General features: G+C 40.0%; 2 protein-coding genes across 2 annotated transcripts in view; both read right to left on the bottom strand.

Moving 5' to 3' along the window:
* Positions 1 to 1,979: 1,979 nt before the first annotated feature.
* TRNT1 (tRNA nucleotidyl transferase 1) lies at positions 1,980 to 10,087 on the bottom strand. Its single transcript, XM_063291602.1, has 7 exons — positions 9,646 to 10,087; positions 8,018 to 8,211; positions 6,824 to 6,962; positions 4,432 to 4,558; positions 3,964 to 4,157; positions 3,115 to 3,368; positions 1,980 to 2,259 (listed from the first exon to the last, which is right to left on the bottom strand). The coding sequence occupies exons 1-7, from the start codon at positions 9,803 to 9,805 to the stop codon at positions 2,011 to 2,013; spliced, it is 1,317 nt and encodes a 438-aa protein (XP_063147672.1). The 5' UTR covers positions 9,806 to 10,087; the 3' UTR covers positions 1,980 to 2,010.
* Positions 10,088 to 22,275: 12,188 nt separating this feature from the next.
* LOC134489119 (contactin-4-like) overlaps positions 22,276 to 23,454 on the bottom strand; it is a 251,112-nt gene continuing 249,933 nt past the window's right edge. The window contains exon 21 of the mRNA XM_063291601.1: positions 22,276 to 23,183. Coding sequence (XP_063147671.1) covers positions 23,083 to 23,183 — 101 coding nt within the window. The 3' untranslated portion in view covers positions 22,276 to 23,082. The remainder of the gene's footprint in view (positions 23,184 to 23,454) is intronic.

Here is a 23,454-nt window from a genome sequence, read left to right as displayed (position 1 = left end):
CCATTTGCCACTTCCTAGCATTTTGGACCCTGACTCCCCAAAACATCCATTGCATTGTCCCACTTGTAGCTATTCAAGTCTTTCCTTTAAAGCATTGGCTATTTTGCATAAACCATATGGACATGTCCACAAGTCCATTATTTTGCAAATACCATTTGGCATTATAAACATTGAAATAGTAACTATGTCCAGAGATAAAGGCCTGTAGAGCAAAGTTTATGAACCATTTGTCCTATTGTGCCCAGATCTCTAATTACAGTTTTATATTAGTTTCTTTGTGTGTCAGTGAGTGGTAGTCTCTGACCATAAACAGAAATAATTTGGTTTTGCATTTACAAATCAATTCAAAATTTGACTTACAAGATCATCATCCTACAACCCCAATGACTGTGGCCTTCTCTGGCTGTATCCAGATACAAAATGCCCTCATCTTTTGTATGTTATTTTCATTCCAGAATAGGACAAGATCAAATTCAAGCCTTTCCATTAATCAGAGCAAACAGTCACACTGAAGCTTTTTGCAGTCTAAACCAGAATGTTGACCACCCCTCCAATCCCTATGGCATAGTGTGGTACACTCTCTAAGCATGTCCATAAAACCCTATGGAATCTGAAGTGAATTCCAGGAGAGAAAGCAGATAAAAGAAACCAGGGCTCTAACTCTCCAGATTAAAGGGGTGCAGAAAAGTTTCATGGAAATACAGCGGCTTTTCTGTAAAACTAATGCATTCATTAGGGTGAATGTTTTGTATCTATGCTCATATTCCTCAACCAGGTGTCCTTCACGTATTGACTTGGAATTAAGGGACATCTAGAGGGCACAATGTTGGGGGAGGTTTTTCAGAAATGAGTTTTTCACAAGCAAGGATAACTAGAGAAAATACAAAATATATAGGGTAACCTCCTAACAGACATTGAATAGCTACCCTGACAGCGTTATGATCAAATTAAGTATTAGATTTCCAATTATTAGAACTTGGTCCTGAGGTCTAAACTGCTGAAACAGCCAATCAGAATTTGCTACATTCCCACCCAGAGGACTTTCATGATGCACTTAAGTAAAAAGTAATTATTATTTGCAATATAAGAATTGTCCCTATATATCTGCCACCTAGTGGACAAAATCTTCTGTCATTATCCGAATTTGACACACAACCTGCTAAGAAAATGTTAGACTGCAATCCTAAACCTATTTGCCTAGAACTAATCCCACTGAGCTTATTGTGACTCATTTTACAGCACTAGGTAAGTCGTAGAGAATCAATTTATAAACCACTGTAGGCATTTATAACATACAATGCAAGCTGAAAAACCAGGCATACAATCCAGTAGATAGATGAATGCCTATTTGATCATAGCAGGAACATTGTTGTATAATTCATAATTTTAAAAAGTCAGTTTTTATCAATTCTCGGAATCTTTCTAGATGCACGGAAAATAAAATGAGTGAAAAGTGCCCAGCTCAATAGAAATATTAGAAATACCATCCTTTTAATCTTCTTCAACCTCCAAAACTTCAAGTGTCAATAATGTAATTTGATATTCAGTGAAATGATGTTTGACATCATCCAAACCAGCTAGAATCTGACTCTGAGGTTCAAGGTGATACATGCTTGCTGAGGGTAAGCCCCACTGAATGGAAATCATTTTTGGGTAAACATGCATACAATTGCAGTGTTAATTTCCTGTAAATTAATCCTCCCTTGCTTCTTAAAGTCAAGTCAACCCAAGGCATATTTTTGAAGAACCAGGTAGTCAATCTGCACTGAAGTCTCTCTCTGAGTCATTACTACTTGAACTGCACGTTTTAGGGTTAATAGTTCAGTAAAATATGTATGAAAGTTATTGATATACTGTATTACCACATGGACACAAAATAACCCTATTTTTACAACTGAAATACGAATAATCCTGATATTCTGAAAGACCCTGAAATGAAAATGTACTCGAGAAAAATATTTACATGCAGAACTTCATACAAAATTTGTTTTGTTTAATCGCCCTTTGTTTTCATGCCTTCTTTACAAAGCTTAAGAGTTCTTCTTTATCCATTTGGTAATCACTTTTTTTCCACTGTTCTCGTAACTGTTGCAGGAGCGGCCCAATGTCTTTTCCTGATGAGATTCCCATTTGTCTTAAGTCATGGCCACTTACAGGAAAAGGAGGGATAGACCACTCTTGCATTTCTTTCAGAAGTTGTTCTTCTCCTTGGTACTTCAGAAGTTCATGGATTCTGGATGCTGCAGAAGCCTCCCTTGACTTCACAAATAAACACAACAAAATGAGAGATCTGAGCATGAAGCATTCATGGTTCTTAAATTACTAATTACATACACAAAGTACCTCCAATCAGATAAATCCAGGTTACCTGAGGGACCGTCTCATCCCCATGACATTGACCCATCCCACCCAAACATGAAGAAAGGTCATGCTACGGACCCCGTCGGTAAGAGAATTCCGTTTGGCAGGGTCCAGGAAGCGAGCCTTCTCTGCAGCGGCTCCTGCCCTCTGGAGCACTCTGCCCCCGGAAGTAAGGCAGGCCCCTTTGCTCCTGGCCTTCTGGAAGAACTTGAAGACCTGGCTCTGCCGCCTTGCCTGAGGTGGGAAGGGGAATAGTTTTTTCTGAGGGTGGCTGGCACCGTAGAGCCCGCCTCACTGAATCAGATCTTATCACCACTTGGATATTATACTTATTTTTATCTTTTATGTATATTTGGCTGTTTGTATTTTTGTATGTTTATGGTTTTAATGTTAATTTTATTGTAAACGGCCCAGAGTTCCCTTTTTCAGGGGAAATGGGCAGTGATCAAATTTGAAAAATAAATCCGAAGTCTTCTTAAAGTGCAAGCTTTACTTGGCACCATTTTTAAAATAGAGAGTACATAAGTTTCTATTTTTTCAGTGCCTACACATTATATGGTTTGTTTGTGGCTACGTATGATAGGGAAACCCCATCTGTTTTTAAGGAGCCAGCACTCATGTTCCCACAGCCTTCTTCCTAACTCCTAGTTTATGTGTCTGGTTAAATAATGGGGACAAAGATGGCTCCAAACAGATCAAATAAAAAGCTAAACAAAACTTGAGAATTGATCTGAAGAGTTTTACTGTACTTACATCTAAAACAAAATCCTGGTATGGCTTAAGAGGCTTTGTAGTATCAGAAGCTTTGGTCAAGTCTCTCCTGTGCTTCATTAGAAATAGCCCAAGGTTTTTTTCATCTTTTGATAGTTTCAGTCTTAAATCCAATTTTGAGAGATCACACGGAACCTTTAACAGTGACGTTAGAATGGTCATTGGTTTTGGAAAGAGATTCTGAACATTTTTACAGACTGTGCCAAACTCCTGTAAGTTCCCATTAACAGGTAATCCTAAGGGGACACACATAAAAAAGGATTTTGAGAATAAGATACTTCAACCATTAGAAAGTTATCAGAAACTAACTAAGATTACTAACAAAGCAGTACTTGGAATTCCTTGACAAACACAATGGCCAACAGGATCACTACAAGTAATGGCAAAATCACAACTCTGGTGGCCCTGTCACTTTAGAATCAATGTACACAACAGGGCTATATATTAAAGGGTTTGTTTAGGCCTAGCAGACAATAGTAACCCCTTAAGCAGTGTTTCTCAACCTTGCCAAATGTGTATGAATTTCAACTCCCAGAATTCCCCAACCAGCATGTCCACACTACCCTAAGGAATACAGGGACAAAACCTGTTTTAGGAGTTAATACACCCTTCCCCGATCTGGATGCCCTGCAGTTGTGAAACTTCGGTATCTAAAATTCCCAAGCCAGGATCACTGAGGAACTCCAAAGATCTTTGAAGGAGGATTAGTATGTGCCCGTTTTCAAAATCAAAGATGTAATGAGGTACTCTGGGATATGTCACTGAGATATACCATTCTCTATCTCTAACATTCACATCTGTACAGGAGTTAACATCTACTGAGCTTTTCACCTATATAATCAGTTACTGTAAGTCCATACATCAGATGAATGAGGTGATTTACATATTTCCCAACAAGAATTTTTTTCAATTCCATCCAAATCCTCTCGCCAGATATTCCAGCCAAACCTTTGGCATTTTCTTTGATGGCTTCCAGAGTTTGGGCATCATGGTCATCAGGCTTTTCAGCTATCCTCCCATAAAATCTAAGGAAAAGAATTTGTCTTAGGACTTAGAATACAATTGTTTTTATAAATTATCAAGGTGTAAATATACTTAGGCAAACTGAGCACCAACAGTGGAAAGGGAAGAGATTTTATGTCCAAATGCCACTAATGAATGGGTGCCATACACAACTCAGTAAGTCAGGGCTCTGTAGGTGATCTCCAGGTGAACTGTAACCAAGGAATGAACAAAGGAGCAGCTAACTCTCTGCCAGCTGGCCAATGCCCTTATCATGTAGAAATAAAAAACTGTTACCGGAAGTAGCGGAGAATTCGTAAAAAATCTTCTTTTATTCTCTGGTTGGCTTCTCCTACAAAACGGATCTTCTTGTTCTTTAAATCATTGTAACCACTGAAGTAATCATAAAGAGTGCCATCCAAACCTATCAAGCAAGTGAAATGTATTTTATCAGAAATTATGGTAACTTCATTTCAAAAGGGACTTTCTGAAGCTCCATTCACCTTTAGCATTTGAACAAGGCAAGAGCAAGATTACCACCAATCCTCAAATAGTTTAGGCTGCAACATTCACTTTGTAAAATCAAAGTTAAAAAAAATGGTTTCAATACTCAGCATCAGCTGATAAGGGATGGATCTGATGAAACATGATTACTGGGAAGGAAGCCATGCTACATTTTTTGAGCTAACAATCTTGACTTCTTTAAGCAACAGTCAGCAATTTTTTCAGATTTGACAGGCACCATTGTATTATTCTGTATAATGGTATAGGCACCCAAAATGTGGTTTTTCTTTTAAAACATGCCCCAAATCTGGTGAGATTTCAGTATTCTCAGCACTGAAATCTAATGCAAGAATGCTGCTAAATTTCATGGGAATTCGCTATCTCAAAAGACTTTAACATGCTTTATTTTAAAAGATGTCTATATTTGAATTGAGGGATTCTACATGTGCCATTTAATGGAATTACAGGCACCATGTTACCAACCCCACTGTCCACAACTTAATTTTGAAGAATTTTGGAACTGGGTAGGATGGCAGAACAACGTATCAGTATATTCTAGAGTGCCTCATTCAAGGACATACTCAGAGGAGAAACATTGCTGGAGAATCAAATTTCTGCCAGAGAGCAGAGTAAGAGTTTCAGGCTTTTACTTTTTGTACTATGTAAAATCTGGGTTAAACTTGTGCAAGGTTGAATTCTGAGGCTCACTGGCATATATGATATGTAAAATAAATGTGTAAGTAAATGAATTGCAAAAGACTTATAACCACCACCATGGGTGGCTGGTGCACAAAAGAGTAAAAACAACCCATCAATCAGAATAAAAATCAATTAAAATTCTATAAAAACCCATGGAAACCTGGGGAACACACTCCCACACATCATCTTACTGGGTTCCAGCCTTTGCAATGATCCTGCAGAGTTGTTTCCTTTCAAGCTGCAATTTATCCGTTGGCACTAGCTGTCCTTGACCTGCTGTTTGGAGGTAGATTGGTCTGGAGAAATCTGTCTAGTAACCTGAGCCAGAAAAATGCTTTGACTGGCTATTTTTAAATTTTCAAGGAAGTGTTGTACATTTTTTTCAGGCTAAAAAAAGAAGCCTGGTTTGTATCTTTCTTGGAGCTAAGAGTTTACTGTCTGGGTATCTGTAGCCCTTATTATTGTTGGTCGCACAGTCAGCCAGATGTTTTTAGAATGGATTTGGCATTTTTATCCACCTATCAAGTCTTTGCCAAGGACCTGGGATAGGCAGATGTTGTTTGAGGGTATTAAAGGTATTGCCGCAGGATGTAAGCTGTTCCAAGTAAAGCTGCCTTTTGTGATTGACTGATGGTGATTTTGCCAATGCTAATGATGTTCTAGTAGTATTCCAGATGTTTTGGAATCACACCCAAGGCACTTATTACTTTTGGTACTACCTTTGCTTTCTTTTGCCACAGTTGCTCTACTTCTATTTGCAGATCTTTGTATTTCGTGATTTTCTCCAGTTCTTTTTCTATTCTGCTATCTCCAGGAATTGCAATGTCCACTATCCAGACTTTTTTGTTTTTCTTACCAACACTTGTTGTTATTATTTCAATTTGTATGGCTGCCTGCCCATCTCATCTAAGCAACTTTCGGTGACTCACAACAGGTAAAAACCATTTTAAAAGGTTAAAAAGCAATACACAAAAACTGTCCATAATCAGTTTAAAAACATAAAACCACAATCAGCAGCAAAATTCAATCTACATCAGCTCAATACAGCCACCCTAAGAACTCTCCAATATTAAATAAATATTTGTCTTAAAACAGTACATCTGTGGGCTTTTCTTTTGAATTAGCCTCACAGACAGGGCTTATAAATTATGGCCCTAAATGTAGAGGGAGATGCAGAACCTATTAGTAATCTTGGGAATTCTTAGCTTAGAAGCAGTACATCTCTTCCAATACTAGGCATCAATTTTATAGTAACTTCTGTACCAAGTTTCTCCTTCAAGGAACTTAAAGTTACTGCAGATATAGAGCTCCAGACAAGATAATTTTCCAGTTGACTTTCAACCTCTACTTAGGTTCACTAAGGTGGATATACTTGTCTCTGGGTGTAGCTGTAGAACCACTAGAGATAAATATGGTATAGGAGAACATTCAGGTGAGAGAACATTTATAGAACTATGCCATCTTTTAAGATGGAAAAATAGCTTACCTAGGAACATAGAATTGATTGTGAGATCTCTTCTTCCTGCATCTTTTTCCCAGTCAGTTGTGAATTCCACTTCTGCATGTCTCCCATCAGTATGCAAATCAATTCTCAGTGTGGTAATTTCAAAGTTCTCCTCATTGAGCTGCAGCAAAAAAAAGTTAAATAACTTCTCATTTGGCTAACAGGATCCCTTTTCAAATCTCGTATTAGATAGAATGCAAAAATATTGAAAAAACATCCATTCACATTTTGTTTTCCGCAGTAAAACATCCCTTTACCCGTTTCTTCCTTTTACAGCTAATAATGGACAACTCTCCTTTACAGAGAACCCAAATCCAGTATTTCCTCTTCAGCCGATCATCCCTCAAGTCTGCCTCCACTTGCCCCCATTCCGTATCTGGAATCTCTTCCTACCCAGGATCCAAGCTAATTGCCCTCAGCTTTTCCACTCAAGTATATTTCTTCTTCTTTCTACATTAGTGACAACTATTTATCAAATTTCTAACTTTTATAAATAAGCATACTATGATTATGCCAAAAACATATACTACAGAGTACTTTCATATGCAACTGTGATTGTTTCTCTGTCTTGGGTTAAACCGGCTTCTAATTTGCAGCAATGGAGAAAAAGAAAATGTACAATGATTATCAGTTACAACTGGGCCCAGAGGCATTTCATCTTACCCCATGTGCCTCAAATTTCTGTAGCTCAGGCACAGTGTTCTAGGCCTTACTTCTCTAAAATGGCACTTTCTGCAATTCCCAGAATTCCCAGCCAGCATGGTGAAAAAGCATACTGGCTAGCGCAGTGTTTCTCAACCTTGGCAACTTTAAGATGTCTGGACTTCAACTCCCAGAATTCCCCAGCCAGCATGTTCTGCATTTAGCCCATCAGTCTCTCTCTTTGCTCTTGTAATATTCCCGAAAATTTGCTGACATTACAGGTCAGCCAGCAGTGAGGTGGGCTTAAGGGGAGGGGGAAGGAAGGATGCCACATGGCAACAAATAATGTCCATATTCTTCTATTTACTAATGGAAAAATCAAACAAAGATATATGTGCTAGCTTTCAAGCTCAACCTGAAGACACTTTACCTGTCTTTTTTTATAACCTTAGGAACATAAATGTATAGAAGATTTTCTACCAAAATACTTTTTCTAGCTATCTCGCATTTTAAAAGTTTGTAAAATCCTTTTACCCTAGCAGTGATGGTTCCATGTTTTTCTCCTCTGTTGTTGATCATACGGATACCCATGGCCTGGAACATTTCCTTCATCTGATCAGGAGTTGCAGTGCTGGCAAAGTCAACATCTTGTGGTTTTATTCCACTGAGTAAATCTCTTACAGCACCTCCTGCTATTCTTAGTTCATAATTTTCTTTATCAAATAATTCTGTGTGTGGAAATAGAAGAAAAATAATTTAGAGAGAAAAAATCTTGCAGAAGACAAAATGATGGACAGTCCCACAAATTTTTCTAGTAAAAATGGTATATGAAGGAAGCTAAGTAAGAAAGATACTAAGTAAGTATGCACAGTAGCCTTGATCAGGATTAAGACCAATCAAATACTGCAGGATTGGTCAGTATTTACACTTGTATCAAAGCATAGAAGGGCAGTTGCCCCTCTAGGTTAGTCCTGCCATATTTCTTATAGATACAGATACAAAAAACCTGCTTGTACATCTGACATTAAGGCAGGTATATCCTAACAGATCATAAAAGCAGCCAAATAATTCAAACCATATTTTAAAACAAAGCACCATGTAAGTTACATGTCTGGATTATGCATTTTAAAATATATCTCCAAATTTCCCTCAGCTAACGTCATGACAACTTCAGATTCACAGAAATCAGGTAAATGTATTTTGATATGACATCCCCAAGTAACACATATTCTTTGCACGTCACACTGCATTGGAAACAGTGACCAAGCCTTTGATACACCCATCTCTCATACGATGAATGGAAAGAATCAAATTTGTCCTTCTGAATAAAAAGGTACTTTGCAATTGAGTATCAGTCAGCAGGACTGATTTGCTTGACACTTACTTATTTGTTCTTAAAGTCTCAATCTGTTTTCACCAATAGTTTGAGAGAGAAATGTATAACGTCTTGGTGGCCCATGGATAAGTACTTTTTGGTAAGTTGTATTTGCATGAGAAACAAATTCAGATATTGTAGATGCTTTTGCACACAGCTGTTAAAGAACTTTGGCTCTTCTGTTAGTCATAATCCCAATGCAATGGAGAGTACCATAATTACTACAGTTTATGTTGGTACCCTGGTGCGCACCAGAATGAGGTATTTTATTGCTGAAGTTACTACAGGTAGTCCTCATTTAGCAACCATAATTGGGACCAGCAACTCAGTAATTAAGAGAAGTGGTCAGTAAGTGCAACTGACTGTGCTTACTATCTTACTTCAGCTTCCCCTTGCTTTACAGGCCTGCAAAGGTTGTAATGGTTAGGGTTGGTCATCAAGTTACTTTTTCATCACCATAACTGCAAATGGTCACTAAACAAGGCAGTTGCTAAATGAGGACTACCTGTACTGGAATAAAACCATTACCACTTTTCATAGTGAAGCAGAAACACAAATAGTATTAAATTACCAGTTCTTGTTCACTGTTGTTTTTACAATTATCAGGAATTCTAGTCCTAAGCAGGGCTGAGAAACTGTTCCCCCAGGTATTGCAAAACTACATCACCCGGCAGAAATAAGCCAACCTAATAATGGTAAGGGATGCTCAGAGTTGTAGTTCAGCAGCAACTGGAGGGCCACGGCCTGTCTATCCCAGCTCCCAAGCCAGAAAATGAGGCACCTGTACCTGCAATGCTCTTCAGTCCTGGCGTGAAAAGGGACTGAAATTCGGAAGAATCTATCTTCATGGTTCTTAAGTTCCGACAAAGGATTGCAAGCCCTACTCTGCTGCGGGGAGCAAGGATTTCGCCTGCCTTACAGCTCAGAAGAATGATATGTTTCCACATCTTAAAAGAAACAACGAAACGAAACCATGAGTTAATGAATACCAAAGGAAGGCATGATGCAGCCGAGAGGCCCAGCAGATCGACGGGAAAGTTACAATTAGATGGGTGAGAGAACGGTCTCCGCACAGCTTCGACGGCCTTCGAAAAATATCGGCCGCTGCAAAGATTGAGCGGCCCGCCGAAAAAGCTCACGCCACGCTCGGTTCCCGGGCCTGCCGGGAGCGCTCGCACCGGCCGGGCATTCAGCCGATTCCCTCTGCCTTCGCAGGCCTGCCGGTGCAACGTGTGCTGGCGCGGGAAAGGGCAGCCTCACTCACCTACGAACTTGGGGGCCGCCGCGGCTCAGGAGGCAGACGAAGCACCCCGGAGCGCCAATTGCTACTAGCAGGAGGCCTGCGCTACAACGGAGTAACTCCTCCTTCGCATTAGAGGGCGGCGCTTTTATCCTTCCGGAGACGCGGCCGAGACCGCGTTGCTTTTCTCGGCGGTCGCGCGCGCGCTCTTTCGGCTTGTTCGTGGGGCGTTCGCCGCCTTGTGGAGCGGGGGTGGCCGGGCTTTTTCCTCCCCCTCCCCTCCCCTCCCCTCCCCTCCCCACCCCACCCCACCCCACCGAGGCCCTTTGCGTTCAGGGGCTTTCCCCCGCCATAAAGATGCCGCCCTATACTGGTATTTTGCTTGTGTCCGAGAGACGCGGCCTTTTTCGGGACTCCTGTCGTTGTTACCTTTAAGGCTTGGTCCACAAATCACGATGAGCCGCGGGTACTTTACCGTTACTTTATTAAGGAAACGACAGCTGGCTAGGTTTGCATACGATGCTAAGCCAGAAATCACAGTTAACGCTGCAAATGCTGCATTCACATAACGGAGTTTTTATGGTTCGGTAGGATGTGTGAATCCCACTTAACCCTCTCAGTGAAGTGGAACAGAGGGTCCGCGGTCTCTTCCATGCAAATGAATGCAGGATATTTGGCAGGGCAGCAGAGTTAGGGTTTTCCGAAATATTGCTACTGGCCGCCCAGATTTTCTCGGCCTGAATCTGGTAGCCCTGCATATTGGACACCCCAGCGGGAAAAATACGGGAAGAAGTATTGGGACTCACAGCTTAGACTGTCCCCTGAACCTGCAATGATTTCCGTTTAACAGTCAGACTATGAAACGGGCTAGGTTTGCGTGAACCACAAGCTGGCAGGCTGCAACTAGGGTGTTGCATGAACCCTTGTGTCACTTGCGCCAGGGTCGCTGCAACCCAGAGTGCTGGTTGTGTGCTGCACAAGGGCAACACCATTTAATAGGAGACCTCTGAGATACTCACTCTGTGGTTCTACTGTTCATATGAAATATTTTTTTCCCCTTTGTGATTATCACTAGGAGAAATGAAAGCCAGTTTTGTAACTCAGTGTATGTCAAATGGCAGTATCTGTTGACTTCTGCCACCAAAACAGGTTCTGACTCCTTAGACTCTGATTTGAGTATGTGAGCCTTTTACATAAATACATGCCAGTTTGTTCACTAGAGCCAAATGTATATTTCAGGGGTTAAGACTGAACCCCCCCCCCCAAAAAAAATAAAAGATCTTGAGAGGTAGGTCAAAGAGCTTTACTGTCTTTGAAGAAAAATTGGTTTAATATACTTTTACATGTAGTTCTATAATGAAATTCATCTCCATGTGAATAAGATTGATTAGGCCCTTCAGTGCCAGATCCCTTGCTAGGATGCCTCTTTTCAGAAGCGTCTAAGTATTAAGATCTTGATATAGATACCAGTTGCAACAATACTTTTTTCTTTTGTGCTAGGTAGCTACATATGATCAAGAAAGTCTTAATACTCCTATAATATATTGTTTTGAAATATATATGACAGCTGTGAGTAGAAACAGCACAGCAATGCACTTTATTAGTAAGATGACCAAAATGTCACACAAAGCCAAGCAATGGAAAATTGGTAATATAACAAAATAATAATGCAGAAAATGTATTCAATTATTTCTATTATTGATTATGAACAATAATTATTCTTGATGTTTTATTATTTGTCTAGGGTTCCTGTTCTGTTTTGTTTGATTTTCCTGTTTATAAGATTATTTTAGTCTGGGCTGTCCAACTGATTTGATCTTTTTATGTTTTTTCTGGTTTTATACACCGCCCAGAGTCCATTGGAGTTGGGCAGATAATAAATTCAAATAAATAAAAATAAAAAATTATTAAATGTATGTAACACCATAATGATGACCTTTAGTAGTTTATAAAGTAAATAATATAGACATCCATGATACAACTTATAAGACAACTATATCGTAATAAAATCCCTAACAAACATCAATGACAACAAATGAAAACAAAAATAAAGAAAAAAATGTGTCAGGGCTTAAGAGAACACTGTCTGGAATAACTCCATTTTCAATATTTTGCTGAAGATCAATAGGAAACTTGATCTGCGTGTGTGTGTGTGCTTTGCCATTCAAAGCATTGGCACCACAACAGAAAAGCACTGCCTTTTAGCCTCAACCCTGCATGTCTCAGAAATGTGGGACCATAAGCAGCTTCTCCCTATAGAATATAGTGGGTCAGGCTGATTCTGGTTGGAGCAGGTGGTCTTGCAGATAACAATAACAGGCTTTATAGGTCAACATTAGCACCTTAAATTGTACCTGACAACCAGTCTGGGACCCGCAGAATTGGTATGCACTCCCAAAGCTGGAAGCAGTATGTGGGCTGCCATATTCTGTATCAATTTCAGCTTCCAAGTTGTCTTTAAGGCAGTTCAAATGCATAATTTACTTTGCTGTCACAAAATGTAGTGCAAGTTACTAGGTTAAATGGTTTTAAAAAAAGGAATAAACAATTTCAGAGTTCTTACTTAGTTATCATGATGCCTTTGTGGGGCATCCCCTTGGAAGTAACTATGAAATGGACCAGTGCTTTCATGAACTATATGGGTTTCCTGATGGGGACTGTGGGAAATGGGATGCTAAACTGGATGGACCTTTGATCTTATCCAGCAAGTTCCTTTGACATTATTTTGTTCTTTCCGATTACTGGTATGAAGCCCTGAGAATGTTTTGCTGATTAAGTGATGGTATTGCTCCATTAAAAGCAGTTAACACTCTGTGCAAATACTCAGCTTCAGGGCCATTTTTTACAGAGTCAGCCAAGTTGGTACTGGGAAAAAAAGCCTGCTGTTGCCTCTACAGAATGGATCACCTCCAGGTCAACCAGTTTTCCTTGATTTTTGTTGTTGTAGAAAACAAGGTAGAAAACTAAAATGGCTGTATAATAGGATATTGATATAAAAGGCGTGGTTCATACTGATGCAAAGATTGAGTGAAGGTACATGTGCCATTTTGTGCTTTTGTAGCCCCTAAAGGTAAAGGTAAAGGTTTCCCTTGACGTAAAGTCCAGTTGTGTCCGACTCTAGGGGGCGGTGCTCATCTCCGTTTCTAAGCCTTGGAGCCGGCGTTGTCATAGACACTTCCGGGTCATGTGGCCAGCATGACGACTCGGAATGCCGTTACCTTCCCGCCGAAGCGGTACCTATTGATCTACTCACATTTGCATGTTTTCGAACTGCTAGGTGAGCAGGAGCTGGGACGAACAACGGGAGCTCACCCCGCCGCGCGGTTTCGAACCGCCGACCTTCCGATTGGCAGCTTAGCGGTTTAACCCGCAGCGCCACCGCGTCCCACTTTGTAGCCCCTACACTCCCTAAATATAAAAGTTCCAGGATTCTGATATGCTGTAGTGGTAGCACAGTGAGTTCTGTAAGCTGCTCACTTTGTCTTAAATACTGTTGGGTTTTGTAATGTAAACTTTTCTGCATTAGTACAATAATATAGCAATTGCTAAGAGAGTTAATGTGTTCCTTACAGCAGAAATAGCTTAGTAAATGTGTATGTCATAAAGTTCATACTGTATTTCAATATGTTTTATGTATTATTTTGTAGAATGGTAATCCATGTTTGAACTACAAACCATTTGAGTTAGGAACATAAGGGACTGTTCACAGCTCTCTGTGAGTGTTCATGTGTGTGCACACAAACAGCATCATAAAATGACCATGGGATCTCAGTAAAGCCGGCACAGTCAGTTTTAGCATTTTTATGTCAAACTGGCTGCAGGCCCCTAGAATATAATTAATCATGAAACATATGTAGATTAGTTCAACATGACTGGACCAATGTTTCTATTTTTTATTATTTCTCAGAAATAAAAATGGGCAAAACATTGGACTTTTAGGGGTTTTGACAATACCAAAGGACTTTGCTTCAGCAGGAAATTACTGCAACTTAGTAGTGCAAAGAAGCTTTCTAGGATTCTTGACACCTTAAAGGTCTCTTGCTGTGATTACTGATAGCAAGCAATTTTTTTTAATGGGGAGGAATGAACTTTACTTGTATATACAGTCATATTTCTTCCAGCTGTTGCAGTGTTTCCAAGTATACTAACACTTCAACAGGAAGGGGTTGAACAAGTTACATGCCACCTTTTGCAGAAAGCTAATATGCAAAGGCTTAGATATGCAACACTGGATAGTGTAACAAGTCTGGCAGAGGCTATAAGTCATGGATGGGAAACCTGCGGCCCTCCAGCTGTTGCTGCACTACAACTCTCATTATTTCTTCCTATTATGCACATACTGGCTGTGGCTATTGGGAACTACAGGTCAGCACCATCTAAAAGATCCCAGGTTGCCCCCCTGCACTGAAAGGAAAGGACCTTAGGTTGATAGTGTCTTCTATGCAAAAGGTATCATGGGCTATCCCTTGTATTTCCACATAGTACTGGGAAAAATGTTTTGTAAATCTTCTGCCGCTTCCTATAGGCTATACTGGGCTTGATGTGTCAATGCCACCACGTTCCATTATGCCTAAGGTTATGATAAGCAACCACATTGGGGGGAAGAAAGTTATGATTTCTTTTGTCAATGTTCATCTCCTTGGATCACTGATGATCCACTGCTTAGTAAACCATTTAATCTTTTGCAAGCCACAGTTTCAGTTCAAAGTTTTTTGTAAGCTGTATTGTTCAGTCATGAAAATCTGACATGTGGAAAGCTACAACTGTCCACTGTGTGGACCTTTTTTTGTACTGAAAGGAAAAAAAAAACATTGGAAGTGAAACAGATTGTCTTAGTACATGAGGACAAGTTTCCTTATCATTTTCAGATATTTTCACTGGGCATGGAATCAGTTCGTTAGACCTCACGCCTTTTACAGCTTTACTAATGAAGCTTGCTGACCATCATATTACACCTTAGAATTAGAATGGAGGATGATGTGTCACTAAATAGGTTGCCTTAAATTTTCTAAAGGATGTATCTTGGCTGGAAGTGCTGCTAAATTTTAAAACAGAGAGAATTTTGAATGCCCACAGTCTCAATCTTTTCAGGCCAGTATCAAATTGAGTTGATATCTGTGCCTTTTTAGTAACTTCTGCTTACCCATTTGTAAGTTTATTTGAACATGACCTTAGGGAAGACTCATACCAGATTTTACAAGTATACTCATGGCTATCAGGCATAACCCAAATGCCTTCCCTGTAATTCTTAACATTTCTAGACAGGAACTATATTGCAGGACCTACATGAAAAGACACCAGGGACTATAGCAATGGAACTATGAATTCCATTTTCAGTGGTTACTGGAATGTCTACTAAAATGAAGAAGGGGACTGGTGTACCTTTCCATTGCGTAGTCCTGCTTCCAGAGGATTGGTAATAGATAGACCTTCCAGAAGTTCAGAGAAGGAGGGAAAAGGAGAAGGCTCTTATCAATACCAGCTTGCCAATGCTTTTAGCTGGGTCAACTTCCTGAACTTACAATCTTTCTTGAACTGATGACTCAGATAAGTTCATGAAGAGAATATTGCTATAATGCTGGCTTGTGTGATTTGTACCTAGCTGCTAAGATAAGGCTGGTTGGATCTTCCAGGCTGAGAAACCCAACTCAGCAGGAGCTGCTCCAAGAACCTTAGAAAGCTGTGCTTCTTGCGGTCTACATATGCTATACATCTTGCCCCCGGAGGTGAGGCAGGCCCCTTCACTCCTGACCTTCCGGAAGGCCCTGAAGACTTGGTTCTGCCGTCTCGCCTGGGGCGGGAAATTGAATAACCATTCTTGGGGGTGGCTCGCACCCTAGAGTCCCTCCCACCAGATTGGATTTTATACCTTCTTGGATTTTATATTTATTTATTGCATTTTATACTAATTGTCTTCAGCAAAGGATCGTTACCTTGTCGTGGTGCTGGAGCTTGAGCACCTCAATGATGCCATGAGCTAAACCGTGAAGGGCCACCCAAGACGGGAAGGTCATGACAGAGAGGTCAGACTAAATGCGATCCCTGGGGAAGGTAATGGCAACCCACCTCAGTATTCTTGCCGTGAAAACTAAATGGATCAGTACAACCAGAGATATGTCGGTATACCATCGGAAGATGAGACCCCCAAGTCGGAATATGGTCAAAATGCTACTGGGGAGGAACAGAGGATGAGCTCAACTAGCCCCAGACGTGATGACGCAGCTAGCTCAAAGCCGAAAGGACAGCTAGCGGCCGACGGTGCTGGTGGTGAACGGCGAATCCGATGTTCTAAGGATCAACACACCATCGGAACCTGGAATGTAAGATCTATGAGCCAGGGCAAATTGGATGTGGTTATTGGTGAGATGTCAAGATTAAAGATAGACATTCTGGGCGTCAGTGAACTGAAATGGACTGGAATGGGCCACTTCACATCAAATGACCACCAGATCTACTACTGCGGACAAGAGGACCACAGAAGAAATGGAGTAGCCTTCATAATTAATAGTAAAGTGGCTAAAGCAGTGCTTGGATACAACCCAAAAAATGATAGAATGATCTCAATTCGAATTCAGGGCAAGCCATCTAACATCACAGTGATCCAAATATACGCCCCAACCACAAATGCTGAAGAAGCTGAAGTAGAGCAGTTCTATGAGGATCTGCAGCACCTACTGGACAACACGCCTAAAAGAGATGTTATTTTCATCACAGGAGACTGGAATGCTAAGGTGGGCAGTCAAATGACACCTCGAATTACAGGTAAGTATGGCCTGGGAGAACAAAATGAAGCAGGACACAGGCTGATAGAATTTTGCCAAGACAATTCACTCTGCATAACAAACACTCTCTTCCAACAACCTAAGAGACGGCTTTATACATGGACTTCACCAGATGGACAACACCGAAATCAGATTGTTTACATCCTTTGCAGCCAAAGGTGGCGGACATCTGTACAGTCGGTAAAAACAAGGCCTGGAGCTGACTGTAGTTCAGATCACGAACTTCTTCTTGCACAATTTAGGATCAGACTAAAGAGATTAGGGAAGACCCACAGATCAGCTAGATATGAGCTCACTAATATTCCTAAGGAATATGCAGTGGAGGTGAAGAATAGATTTAAGGGACTGGACTTAGTAGATAGGGTCCCGGAAGAACTCTGGACAGAAGTTGGCAGCATTGTTCAGGAGGCGGCAACAAAATACATCCCAAAGAAAGAGAAAACCAAGAAGGCAAAATGGCTGTCTGCTGATACACTAGAAGTAGCCCAAGAAAGAAGGAAAGCAAAAGGCAACAGTGATAGGGGGAGATATGCCCAATGAAATGCAAAATTTCAGAGGTTAGCCAGAAGAGATAAGGAATTATTTTTAAACAAGCAATGCGCGGAAGTGGAAGAAGACAATAGAATAGGAAGGACAAGAGACCTCTTCCAGAAAATTAGAAACATTGGAGGTAAATTCCAGGCAAAAATGGGTATGATCAAAAACAAAGATGGCAAGGACCTAACAGAAGAAGAAGAGATCAAGAAAAGGTGGCAAGAATATACAGAAAACCTGTATAGGAAGGATAACAATATCGGGGATAGCTTGGACAGTGTGGTCGGTGAGCTAGAGCCAGACATCCTGAAGAGTGAGGTTGAGTGGGCCTTAAGAAGCATTGCTAATAACAAGGCAACAGGAGACGACGGCATCCCAGCTGAACTGTTCAAAATCTTGCAAGATGATGCTGTCAAGGTAATGCATGCTATATGCCAGCAAATTTGGAAAACACAAGAATGGCCATCAGACTGGAAAAAATCAACTTATATCCCCATACCAAAAAAGGGAAACACTAAAGAATGTTCAAACTATCGAACAGTGGCACTCATTTCACATGCCAGTAAGGTAATGCTCAAGATCCTGCAAGGTAGACTTCAGCAGGTCATGGAGCGAGAATTGCCAGACGTACAAGCTGGGTTTAGAAAAGGCAGAGGAACTAGAGACCAAATTGCCAATATCCGCTGGATAATGGAAAAAGCCAGGGAGTTTCAGAAAAACATCTATTTCTGTTTTATTGACTATTCTAAAGCCTTTGACTGTGTGGACGATAACAAATTGTGGCAAGTTCTTAGTGGTATGGGGATACCAAGTCATCTTGTCTGCCTCCTGAAGAATCTGTATAACGACCAAGTAGCAACAGTAAGAACAGACCACGGAACAACAGACTGGTTTAAGATTGGGAAAGGAGTACGGCAGGGCTGTATACTCTCACCCTACCTATTCAACTTGTATGCAGAACACATCATGCGACAAGCTGGCCTTGAGGAATCCAAGGCTGGAGTTAAAATCTCTGGAAGAAACATTAACAATCTCAGATATGCAGATGATACCACTTTGATGGCTGAAAGTGAAGAGGAACTGAGGAGCCTTATGATGAAGGTGAAAGAAGAAAGTGCAAAAGCTGGTTTGCAGCTAAACCTCAAAAAAACCAAGATTATGGCAACCAGCTTGATTGATAACTGGCAAATAGAGGGAGAAAACGTAGAAGCAGTGAAAGACTTTGTATTCCTAGGTGCAAAGATTACTGCAGATGCTGACTGCAGTCAGGAAATCAGAAGACGCTTAATCCTTGGAAGAAGAGCAATGACAAATCTCGATAAAATAGTTAAGAGCAGAGACATCACACTGACAACAAAGGCCCGCATAGTTAAAGCAATGGTGTTCCCTGTAGTAACATATGGCTGCGAGAGCTGGACCATAAGGAAGGCTGAGCGAAGGAAGATCGATGCTTTTGAACTGTGGTGTTGGAGGAAAATTCTGAGAGTGCCTTGGACTGCAAGAAGATCCAACCAGTCCATCTTCCAGGAAATAAAGCCAGACTGCTCACTTGAGGGAATGATATTAAAGGCAAAACTGAAATACTTTGGCCACATCATGAGAAGACAGGACACCCTGGAGAAGATGCTGATGCTAGGGAGAGTGGAAGGAAGGAAGAGGGGCCGACCAAGGGCAAGATGGATGGATGATATTCTAGAGGTGACGGACTCGTCCCTGGGGGAGCTGGGGGTGTTGACGACCGACAGGAAGCTCTGGCGTGGGCTGGTCCATGAAGTCACGAAGAGTCGGAAGCGACTAAACGAATAAACAACAACATACTAATTGTGATGTCGCTGCTTTTATGAGATTTTAATGTTTATGTTTGGAGCTTGATTTTATTGTAAACCACCCAGAGTCCCTCTTTTGGGGAGATGGGCAGTAATTAAATTTGAATAATAAATATTTATTTTATTATTATTATTATTATTCCATTCAGTTGTGTCCAATTCTCGGAGACTGCCTGGACAAGTTCCTGCAGTATTCATGGCAAGGTTTTTCAGAAGTGGTTTGCCATTGCCTCCTTCCTAGGGCTGAAAGAGAATGACTGGACCAAGGTCACCCAGCTGGCTTTGTGCTTAAGGCAGGACTAGAACTCATGGTCTCCCAGTTTCTAGTGTGATGCTTAACCACTACACCAACTGGCTCTCTCAACATAGATAATATACTGCAGGTTTAAATTCATTTCCTGGAGGCCCAGTTACCTCGTTGGGCAAGCACAGCTCACTGAAGGACCCCAGTAGGACTCTGCCTTGTACGGGCATGCTGGCTTGGCTTAAGTCCAGTCATAAGGAGGCCTGGGCCATGATGCCTCAAAGTGGTTCTGTGGAATAATCAAAGGCTTGCCAGGAGAGAGGTAGATCAGTGCTAGCCACCAGCTGCTGCTGCTTTCTACTGTATGAGTGAGTTCAGCTAGAGATGGGTATCTCCAAATGAAGTATATCCTGACTAGCTGGATACTGAATTTATTCAGAGGGTCCTACTGAGTCATCTCCCTGCCCAGGGGAAAGTACCCACAACTTTCTCAGGTCTGACTGCCATATGGATATGTTTGGGCTCCCTATAGGATTATTCCTTTCCTCTTAACTCAGTTTTTATACTATTTAAATGTCCAATCCAGTCAGTAAGATATATACATGGTTGTTCTATGTCTGTATAATGGAAATTTTGGCTCTATAAGCAGCATCAATATTAAAGCTAAGCAAATGGTCATATTTATGGGGGTGAGGAAGGGGTAGAAGGATCCTGCCCTTGTTCTGAAGTAATCCTGTGTCCATACTTGCCATGTTAATTAAGGAGTTTCTTTCTCTACAAGCCAAAAATGATGCAGTATTGGGATTTCAGGGAAGGGAAAAGGGTTTTTGTGGATTTCATCAGACTGGGGCTTATACTGAATTTGCAAAGAACCCTTGTTATTGTTATCTGTAAAATCTGCATGTGGATGATGATTATTCTTGTTTGAAGTAGGCCAGATTTCCAAAGAGAAGCCTGTGGCAGAGGATGAGGTGTGACATCTAGCCTGGATGTCATCATTTGCCTGTTGATGTTATTGCTATGGCTTTTCAGCAAGGAATGGGACCTCAGGTTTTTTTGTTTTTTGTTGTAGTTAGAATTGCTTTGAAAAACACTGAGCGCAACCCACTGGGTCAATGTATTTTCATAATTCAGTTTACTGTGCAAGTGAAATTTTTTTCAAGCACTTTCTGTAAGTGTTTGAAATCAAGGTGTCATGGGGTTATTTACCAAAACCAGCAAGAATACAAGAAACATACGCACACAGACAAGAATCTTTACAAATAACAGAATATTTATTACCAATAACTTTAAAAAAGATTACATCTGCTAGATCACTGATAAATATCATTTACACTGGGGAGAAAAACTACATAGGCTTTTTTTCTTTCGTTTTCTTTCTTTTGTGGGTTTTTTTGTTTTGTTTTTGTTTTTACATAGAAGTAACCATATCAAACAAAGAAAGGAACACAGCTTGAAATACTGACAATATTTCTCTGATTAACATCCCCAACTTACACAAGTGGAAACCTGATTATGAGTTATTTAATAAATATATTTTGAATGTTTTAAAAGTTTCTTTGTATGTTTTAGAAGCAAAAGAGACAAGTTGCAGGAAAATTTAAACTATCAGGAACAACAAATTATAAACCTCTGCGGTATATTTTTTAAAGTTGGGGAAAATAATTCAAAAAGTCATTTTTATTTTAATTATCATTGTTTCATCTGAGCATAATTACAAAATATTTCCCATAGTAACAAAAATCTTTTTCTATTAATATATTTTTCTTGTAATTTCTGGCCATTATCCAGTGTTCTTGTGCGTGCACAGAATTCTGCACAAGCAGACTTGTATAGACCTTTACAGGTGCAATACGGCAACTACATGCATTTCAAGTCACTGGATTAGGCATTCACAAAACTCTGCTCCAGTACTAGTTTTACTCCAATGAATGGCAATTGCATGAAAAAAACATGATGGTTTGAATTCATTTGTCAGATTTTAATGGGGGTTTATCAATATAGTAGAGATGTAGACATGGCAGGCCCTGAAAGTTAAATGTTTGTATTCAGAACACTAAAATGAAGCTATATGAAATTCAATGTGATATCCAGACATATACATTGTTTTTTAAAAGGAAAAATTACTTTTAGAGAAGGATTCTGTAGAATATTATTTATTAGACTTTTAAAATGACCCCTAGTCAAGCAAGATCATATAAACATAGAACATAGATAATCCTATAATTCAGTTTATGAAACCAATCTATAGAGAATTGTAGCTTGCATGTAATTGTCAAAAGAAATTCATTCAGAAAAGAAATCAGCATTTAAAGTCTTCAAGACTTCATGATTAAAATGGTGAAAATCCAGGATTTCATTTATTTATTTAAATAAAGAATAATATAAGTTGTTGAACTGATAACTTTCAGATTTTCACCACACTCAGAATCTTGTCCTTTGTTATACCAATGTCTGGTATGCATTACAATAAGAGTGCTGACAATAAGTGGAATGAATGATAGTTTCATGTTTGTTCAATTTTATAGAAAGGTAAATCAGTACATTCAGGTAAAAAATCGTATCATGTGTTACCAAAACATTAGCATAAGGGAAAGAATGCTATCAACTTCCACAAAACCTGAAAGCAAACATGTAGCATGTTGTTTTTTTAATTAGTGTATTTATCTGATAAAAAATGCAGTCTTGTAAGAATGGTGGCATGATTCATCATCCCATTCTGCATATGTGAAGGGGATCCTGAAAAGTCACTACACTGAATCTTCCTCTTCTGTCTGTCTGTCTGTCTCTCTCTCTCCCTCCCTCCCTCCCTGCCCCATCCTCTAGATGCCTACCTTGGTTTGCAAGGAGCATGATTTTTATGCTTCATTATGGTTATCTAGCATCCACTTCTCTTCCTTCTTTGGGGAAGCAGTCTGTGAATTAGAGTGAGCCACTATGGAAGCCTCAAGTTGTAAGCAATGTTCTGAGGCACTGAAATGCATTGTGCATAGGTGCAGCAAATTTAAAGGCCCGAAGGAAAAGGCAGGCTTCATCAAATACCTGTGGGAATCCTTTCCATGCCCAAATAGACACACACACCTGGACAAAATGGACTGAGGCTAAAAGAATTCTGAACATGTGCATTCTTGTCAATCTGTACAATCAATCTGAAATCAGTTATTAACAATTATGACCTTCTGGCATGAAACATTCCAAACGATATATTTTTGCAATGATAATGTCATCAATAGCATTTCATAGCAGAGGGGAAAAAGAAATTAATATCTACATCATATATTAACTTTAAAAAAGTCTATAAAACACTAAATATATAATAAAAATATGCATATAAGGACATATGTAAACTGCTTTGGTAACATCGTATTACAGATGTTTTCAGTGCATTGCAGAGTTTCCAAGGAAACTTCAGACAAAGATATATTTGCTTTGAGGAAGTACTGTATAATGCCATTCCTAGAGAAGCATAAAACATTTTTTTTTCCAGTAGTAAGATGTACTTGAACAACAATATTACTTAGTACTGGGTGGCTTCAAAACAACTAGCTAAATGTTGCTTAGTTATATTATAAACAGGAAGTCCTTTCCATATTTTTTGTCATAAACTTGATCTCGCTGTGAGGGAAATCATTATTGTGCTGATGGCTGACAACGTACAAGCATTTGAAGTTGAAGCTCCTGACCCTCTCGCATATGCATCTAAGAGAAGAAAGAAATCAAGATGTTTACTGTACTGCAACTTCATACCCTGCTTCTGCATCAGATGCCATGCACAGATTTCTACACTGCTGCTTCAGATAAAATGCTTTTATATAAAGACTGTAAAACATGCTAAATATGTCTAAACAGAGGGAAAAGATTCCTCTATTTCAAGCTTCCGTTGCCATGCAGAGCTACTCCCTTTTCATTCTAATGAAGGGATAGCTTGTACAGAGGTAATGTTCTGTATTTCTTTGCCATTTTCACCATT

Source organism: Candoia aspera, chromosome 2 (genome assembly GCF_035149785.1).
Source record: "Candoia aspera isolate rCanAsp1 chromosome 2, rCanAsp1.hap2, whole genome shotgun sequence".
NCBI lineage: Eukaryota > Metazoa > Chordata > Lepidosauria > Squamata > Boidae > Candoia > Candoia aspera.
This window is presented reverse-complemented; position numbering and strand designations above follow the sequence as displayed.

Bases quoted from the DNA above. Each gene is read 5' to 3' on its own strand.
- TRNT1 (XM_063291602.1), bottom strand. From the start codon at position 9,805: ATGTGGAAACATATCATTCTTCTGAGCTGTAAGGCAGGCGAAATCCTT. The intron at 3,369-3,963 runs GTGAAAAGCTCA...GTGTCCCCTTAG, and splicing joins TACAGTAACTGATTATATAG to GATTACCTGTTAATGGGAAC. The intron at 2,260-3,114 runs GTAAGTACAGTA...TTATTTGTGAAG, and splicing joins ACCAGGATTTTGTTTTAGAT to TCAAGGGAGGCTTCTGCAGC.